This window comes from Gastrolobium bilobum, unplaced genomic scaffold (assembly GCF_033153095.1).
Source record: "Gastrolobium bilobum isolate Gb01-03AN ecotype WA unplaced genomic scaffold, APGP_CSIRO_Gbil_v1 utg8449, whole genome shotgun sequence".
Taxonomy (NCBI): Eukaryota; Viridiplantae; Streptophyta; class Magnoliopsida; order Fabales; family Fabaceae; genus Gastrolobium; species Gastrolobium bilobum.
In genome coordinates, this window is record NW_026895234.1 from 70,475 (window position 1) to 78,192 (window position 7,718).

General features: G+C 33.7%; 1 protein-coding gene across 1 annotated transcript; it reads right to left on the reverse strand.

Moving 5' to 3' along the window:
• Positions 1 to 913: 913 nt before the first annotated feature.
• Positions 914 to 4,662, reverse strand: LOC133301155 (uncharacterized). The gene is made up of 4 exons (XM_061500771.1): positions 4,089 to 4,662; positions 2,987 to 3,479; positions 2,825 to 2,906; positions 914 to 1,147 (listed from the first exon to the last, which is right to left on the reverse strand). The coding sequence occupies exons 1-4, from the start codon at positions 4,660 to 4,662 to the stop codon at positions 914 to 916; spliced, it is 1,383 nt and encodes a 460-aa protein (XP_061356755.1).
• Between the last annotated feature and the right edge of the window lie 3,056 nt (positions 4,663 to 7,718).

A 7,718-nucleotide genomic window follows, 5' to 3' on the forward strand; every position in this document is an offset into this window, starting at 1 on the left:
ATTTCAAGTATATTATTTCTTAAAATATCAGCTGAAAAATAAATAAAATATAATAAATATTTGAATATTTTTCATGAGAGGAATTCTCACAACAACAAAAAAATTGATAAAATTTATTAGAAAAGTAGATCTTAGTGAAAGAAATAGGGGAAAATATTTTACAAGTGGGATAAAAAGAATTTTAACAAGAAGGTCATCCAATAACTTCATTTCACATTAATTAGCTTAAGATTTAGCTCCATGTGAGTTAAATCGCAAATTAACTAGTACTATCTTGTTTATATAAAAAAAACAACAACTAGTTCTATCTTGATCCAAGAGCGTCGGTTGAAGATGGACTTGTGTGAGGGTTTATGTATCTCTTATTGCTCTGACGTGAATGAGGCGGAGCTGCTTTCTGTGACTGTCTTATTTGTTTATTTTTTTTCGTAGATATTTGTTTACTGCTTGATGTCAGATTAAATTGTTTTTTGTTATCTATCTTTTCTACGAATGAACTACGGCGTTGAGACCATCTCTGTTACCACACCTTTTGAGCTGATATCCACACTATCAGGATATTAAAACATAAAAGCAACCCAGAAAAAAATAATATGGATTTTGATTTATTGGAGAGCTTGAAGCTGGGATGCAATTTTTGTTATTTATGTTTCGATGTTAATTTCAATAGTGCCTTGTCAATTAGTTTTCAAATTGTCTAAGATGTTGAACTTGTTCCTCTATTTTCACCCCGTGAGTAGCTGAAAAAAAAAAAAACTAGAGAATGTGGACATTGAGTACTAAAAAATAAAGTATACTAAAAAATATTTGCAAGAGTGACCTACTTGAAATAATAATGATTAAAAATTTAAGAGAGAGATATTTTTCGATGAAAAGCCCGCAAACAATTCAAGGGTAATGGGTCAATATTCTATCATGTTAACTTACGATTGTTATTGCAAGGGAAGCAGCAACCACATGAATTGTTGCCTGAAACTAGTGGGTTATGCTGCTTCATAATCTTTTGTGCTTGTTCAGTGGCTTTCTGGATTTGCTGCAAGTGCTGCTGTCTAGCTGCTGCTCTCCAGTCCTCAGCTTTTCTGTGAACCACCGCCATCCTCTTCATCAACTTGTCTTCCAAGTGTGATCTCATCTTCTGTATTTTCACCTAAACAATTGTTTCAACAGGATATCTTAGTTCCAACGCTTCTGAATTTTGTTTAAGTTCATAAATAATGGATTCGACGTGTATCATGTAGTAGGAGATAAAATTATTTTTTACACATACATATAAATATGTAAGATGAGGCAATGTGAAGAGAAAAGAAAAAAAAATAGGTCACACCCACTTTTATGTATATATATGAAATAATTTTATCTTCTAAAACATAAGAGATATTAAACGCATAAATAATTACTTGCTTAGTAATCTGCAATGCTTTAACAGATTTATGTTTTCGATGGTTTTAACTTTTGAAAACTAAAGGTACTATGTTTAATATTAAATTAAGTGCACTGTGCTACCCAAGTACCTTAAAATGATCCATACTGTAGAAATAACTACACTCGTTTATTTAGAAATTAGTACTAATTATGCTTACATTTTTTATTTGAAAATTTATAACTTTTCTATTTTGTATACTACTCTTATACTTTGGTATTTTTTTATACAAATTACACATTCTTGAAATTTTTATGCACAGATTAGACTATACACAAACTGACCTTAAAAATAATAAACTACAAACAGCATGCATATATCATTTTTCAATAAAAAATATTAAGTATAACTAACGCTAGCCTCGGAATAAGTTGAATAATGCTGTTTATAGTTTGTTTCCTTCCTACCATATTCACTATTAGTCAATTCTACTGTAACCTTTAATCTGTCCAAACAAGTTTTATACATGTTCTACACCCTCAAATAAAAGTAGGAGAATCCATTTTATATTGAAGTTGAACATGGATGAAAGAAATCAAGGACGGCAAGTACGACTATAATCGCCCACTCAACTGATAAGATAAGCTCCAAGTTTCCCACGAGTTTCTAGACATAATGATCAAATCAATGAGCTCCCTAATATAATAATGGGGACAGAGTGACTTTTCGAATTTGTAGTTCTTTTTATTAAGAGGGTAGCATGAATATGGATATGTAAATATGTATCGGATTGAGGAAGTGTGGAGTGATGAAGAAAATAATAATGAGAATGGTGTCCTCGTGATCTGGTGGGGTTGGCTCGAGGAGATAGGCAAACAACATGCTGCCTGGCAATGCACTTTGGTTTGTAGTCAAAAGTTCAAACCAACAGCTTATGTATCAACTTGTATATATGTACAGTATTTAAATCAAACCATCCCGGGTTTCTATATGTTCACACAGCAGGCTACACCGCTTGCACTGCATGACACAGCAATCTGGACTAAGAACTGCTTGCATCTGCATGCATAAAAACTATGGTTCTACAAAGGATAATTTGTACTTGCAAATTATTATTTTCAATGCTAATAACAAGGAACAAGAAAATGAAAGCGAAGAAAATGGAGCAAGTAAATCAACCAATAGGAAAACTTCATTTTCATGTTTAACTTATTGAAAAATATTAAGCATACTTTATCTCCGGATTAGATAAATTGCAGGCGTAACTTGTACTGAAAATCAATTTAATTTAGAGAATAAGAGGTTTGAACTTTAATGATTTGGTGAACAAATGGAGGGAAGGGTTAAGAAAAACTTTCCATAGCAAACTATTGACGGTTTCCACAGAAATTGTTGACGATTGGTTGAATACAAACCATCGCAAACTAACCATGATTCATAAGAAAAAGATTAGTGATAAAGTACCTCAAGCTTTCTAGATCGGGCTTCTGCTTTAGCACTTTGGAGATCTACCCAAGCTCGAATATTTGCTTCTTCTCTCTGATACCTACAACTCAGATTACAACTTAGTCCTGCCATAAACATCAAATGAAACTACAATATCTTACGAGTTTAAGGTTTATTTACCTGAGACAGCATTTGGTATTTTCCTCTTCTTCCCAGGTAGCAGCACCAGCCCTGCAGTCTGAATCAGCTTTCAGGCTAGCATTATGTCTCAAGCTCTTTGATGTTTCCTCTTCTTCCTCTTCCCTTGAGCTCCAATGTGACGTGACCGAATCATATTGTGTTCCTAGTTGCAATTTAGCAAAATGGCACTCCTCCAGCCGAATAACGTCGATGGTGCAGGCAGTGTTATTGTGGTTTGCCAAGGACAATGGTCCTGACCTACTTGCAGGAGTGTTGTGGCGAGCAGGGGATGAACTCTTGAATGGTGTGTGGCATCTTGAAGTTGTGGAACTCCCAAGAGGAGTCATCTCCGTACCAACATCCTTACGTATCACTTCTGTGCAAGCATCTTTCATTGCCTCGCCACCTGGGTTTCTAAACAAAAACCCTTCTTTTGTTGACTCTGAATATCTCAAATTCGGGAAAATGGGCTCTATGCTGTCTGTGAACTTATCTGCATTGTAAATGAAATTCACTATCTGTCAACGGGTTGTTAATATTATTAGTAGAATTATACCATTCAATTGCAAATGCAGCTGCTAAAGGTTGCGGAATTTTGGTTTTATTCACTTTATACAGAGAATATCAGCTCCTGTAGAAGTTGCAAGTGTAGAGTAATAGTTATCATTATGCTTAGCAGCTTGGAACACCACAAGAAAATTTTGAATCTTCAACCCACACACAATTTTGGGTTTAAGAGAACCAACTCAACCAAATAATGTTATTTAAGTCAATTAAAGATAGAAGGCCTTTAACTTATATCTGGAACACTTCAAATTTAAATTTTTTTATTAAAAAAAAACATTTGAAAGAAAATGTTTTCAGATCCTATCAGTATCAGAATTAATAGCATTCACAAATCATGAAATATAATTCTCAAATTATTATCATTCTAAACAGTACTCATACAAGAATTCTTATATTTTAAATATTCCAAATAAGCAAGAGTTTAAAACAAAGTAAAGACAAAGGAGAATAGAGACAGAATGATAATGATGAACATAAAGGTAAGGCAAACAAGAGCAAGGTCGAGTTCTGAAGTAAAGATGGTGATATACACCACCTTTTAGTACTATGTCTGTGGAGCATGAGATCCTATTAAAAGCATGGACAGTGTTATGGTTATGGTGGTCCAAAGATGCAGACCCTTGAAAGTTTGGGACAGCTTTCGACACCCTATCCTGTGTGACCCTCGATTTCTCGGCAAAATCGTCCATTTGCTGGTTAAAGTTATCACAGTGGCTGCTGATATTTGAGGACTCAGATAGATTTACAGTATGAGCTGGGGAGTCATGGCAGGAGGTGCTCATGAGCCATTTCTCTGCATCGTCCCATTTCGAAGGGAAGGTCTTTCTTGCAAGATTTCCAACAGTACCGGCGAAGCTGAAAACGGGTCTACCAGGGGTGCATGGAGCCTCTGGTCTCTTGTGCGTGACAGAGTTGCTTCCTTCTCTTCTCCTGTGAGCTGAAACCTCAATATTATCCGTATTACCATTTGACAATGTAAAGGAATTGACAAATTCAGAGGTCTCCCTTAGATTGAGCTTGCAAAGTGGGTCAGGGAAGGTGTCTGCAAATGGGTTGTCTTTGCTTTTGCCATACAATGAAGAAGGAGCTTGAAATAATTTGTGATCCATGAGCTTATGATTTGGGAGAAAAATGGAGTGTGGTGTATACTGTATTACTATAGGGTGTAGTGAAGCCTAGCCTGTCTTAGCCTTAGCCTTAGCCCTGTGGTTCGGTTCGGATGTCTGCATTAGTTTCATATGTTAATGTTATAAAACAGTGGGTTGGGTGATGAGAAAGGGACTCACGAGAAAGGGGAAGAGCATACTGAACAAGGAAAAAGCTTTGACTAGACAGACGGAAGGAGGGAGGAGGATCTAACTCTAAAGTACAATAATAAAATGACCCAAATCACAACAAGGAACCGCTCACTCTCTTCCAAGTTCAAACCACTGTGTTTGTGTATGTGTATGTGTATGCGTATCTGACACCACGTGTTCCTATGTGGAAGAACACGAAATAGAGCATGCATCATGAAAATAATAGGCAGCTCGGGGGGACCAACATAGGACTTCATTTAACAAAAAATATCAAAATCAAAATAAATTATATTATTAGACTATTAGCTCACTGAGCGTGCGCGCGCGGCTTGGTAATAATACATCAAACATTCAAATGGAAAGCAGCAGAAAGAAATTAAATATAAAAAATTATATTATATTATTAGACTATTAGCCGTTGGTTTATTTGCGAAGCTTCTTGTGGATGCGTTTCTGTCGTGAATTCCGATTCCTCCTTTCTACCTTCTCGAGTCAACACCTAACGAATTAGCTTTTAAAATTAACGGGTAATGATGTATTTATCTTTAATTTAATAAATTTTATGACGATCTTAACATAAATACATATTTATTTATTTTGAAGAAAACTTATTTTAGATTTTTTTTTTAATATTCTTTCTTAAAAATGCACTTCACTTATCACTATTTTAGATTCCGTATATTATTAACCCACTATTTTTATCAAATTTTTTACATTTTCAAAAAAAATAAAAGGTACACAATTTTTTATTTTCCTTTTTTCATATAAGATGTAGTGAGAAACAATATTAAAAGTAGGGATAATAATTTTGTTGGAAATTAAATTCAAGTATGAGCGAAAAGTTTCGTATTATTTAAAAATTGACTAAATGAGAATTATATAAGAGGAAAAGACTCGTAGACTCGCTGCCTTAAGATTTTAGAAGTAGATATAATATCAACCCAATTATTGCGGATGGTAATTTATCTAATTAGTAAAAATATTCGTTACAAAGGTTTTGGACTCCATCGAGACTTTCTCGGGAGCTCACTTACAAGTTGTTTCATTCGGATTTTATTTGAAGTTAGTCATACATCTCAAATTGGACTCTCTGGAAGTCCTTGTTTGGTAGAAATATTTGAAAAATTTTGTTAGGGGACATTTTTGCCCACCCATTTATATTTCTGTGAAAAATTGGTTCAAAAACATTGTTCCATAATACCTCTTGCAAGGTGATATTTGAAGTTCTCTAGGCTAATGGGAGGCTAATGGGAGAAAGAGGATCACAAAGATGCCAGAAATACCCTCTACTTTGTTAGGCAACAACGTTTGTGATTCAAATATAAGGGTTATTTTGTAATTTGAAGTTATTTTCCTATCAATTTCTTACTTCCAACCAAATATAGACTCAATAAATTTAACCCAATTTTCCTAATAAAATCTAGGTCAACCAAACAACTTTTTTTGAACTTTCCTGTCAAATTCATTTTTTCATCAAATCTTTATTAATTGTGTTTCTCTGATAAAAAAAATTATCCTCTACTATAAGCTCGGTTAGGAAAGAATATTGAAAACAAAATTCAATAGATACATCATTCAATAGATACATCAACAGATACATCATTCAATAGAGACATCAAAGATACAAACACGGGACCTGCACAAGAGAAGACCTTTTTTCCCTTGTGTATGTGACTGCGTTTTGAAAGGGATTGACGGGAATGTTGTTTTTGGAAAGTTGAAAGTTCAATGATGGCGGGGTGCCATAAGGATGATTAGGAATCTAACTTCAAGTGTGTCAAGCCATACACTTCGAGCCTATATTAACTGGCTGCAAAACTTGCTTTGAATCACATATTATAATTGAATACCGTTTCTTTGTTGCCTTTTCATAAGGGATATACCGAAAGACTGAACTCCAAATGAATTTGAAAGTGAATTGCAATGTAAAATTTATATGCTGAGCCGCTTAAAAAGTCAGTGGGGCATCCTGCGATATAAGAGATTTTTGTCACAGCAGGGTGGTCAAAGCAACATATACATAACAAACAGATAAAGGGTTCCCATTTTGTTCAATGAGTGATAGAAGTTTTAATCCCATAATCTTTAGTTGAGCCACTAAATTGCTCTTCAAGGTTCAAGCAAAGCATTGATGCTCGAAAAGTAATTGTGTAATGTTATAGAGATTCGTTTTGCGTGCCTTAATTTTTTTATTTTTTATTTTGTTTTAAAAAGTGCGATCCCCACAAAATATTGTGTGTGTAGGAAACTTTTTTGTGCCATGTGACATGATAGATGTGAATCTCTTACTTTTATTATATATTTTACTTTACAGAAGAAATATTAATTGATACGAAATAGATTTTATGAAAACTGTATACACATACAACAGGTGGCTTAATTTCTGTCGAATGGCATAGTTTTCTTTTATTTTTTTATTTAGCATTTGATGGTCGAGTCAGTTTCATAAAATTGAACGTGCGCCATTTGGTGGCTCCTTAATTACTTCATAAAAGTCTTTTTAAAAAATTTGCACAACCTCATAATTTTTTGTTTCGTTAACAAATCAAATTTAGGAATTAAGAGAACTGAAACAAATTGAAGTATATATTGCATTGTCGTGTACTTCGGACCCAAAATAATTCTTTTTTTTTTTTTTTTTTAAAATTACCCAAAACAATCCTTTATTATTGGGTTAAGAGAGTTCCAAATACTATAATTGTATGTGAATAGATTTAATTTAAATAAAACCAAAACCAAATTAATTTATCTTAGGGGATTGTTTTTCTTATGTTACATAAGATAAAACAATCTTCTTACACATATAAATTTTATGTAGGATCCACTTTAATTTTTTTCCTATTTTCTCTCCTCTCTCTTTCTTGTAT

Bases quoted from the DNA above. Each gene is read 5' to 3' on its own strand.
- LOC133301155 (XM_061500771.1), bottom strand. From the start codon at position 4,662: ATGGATCACAAATTATTTCAAGCTCCTTCTTCATTGTATGGCAAAAGC. The intron at 3,480-4,088 runs GTGGTGTATATC...TTTACAATGCAG, and splicing joins CACAGACATAGTACTAAAAG to ATAAGTTCACAGACAGCATA. The intron at 1,148-2,824 runs GTACTTTATCAC...ACAATTGTTTAG, and splicing joins CCCGATCTAGAAAGCTTGAG to GTGAAAATACAGAAGATGAG.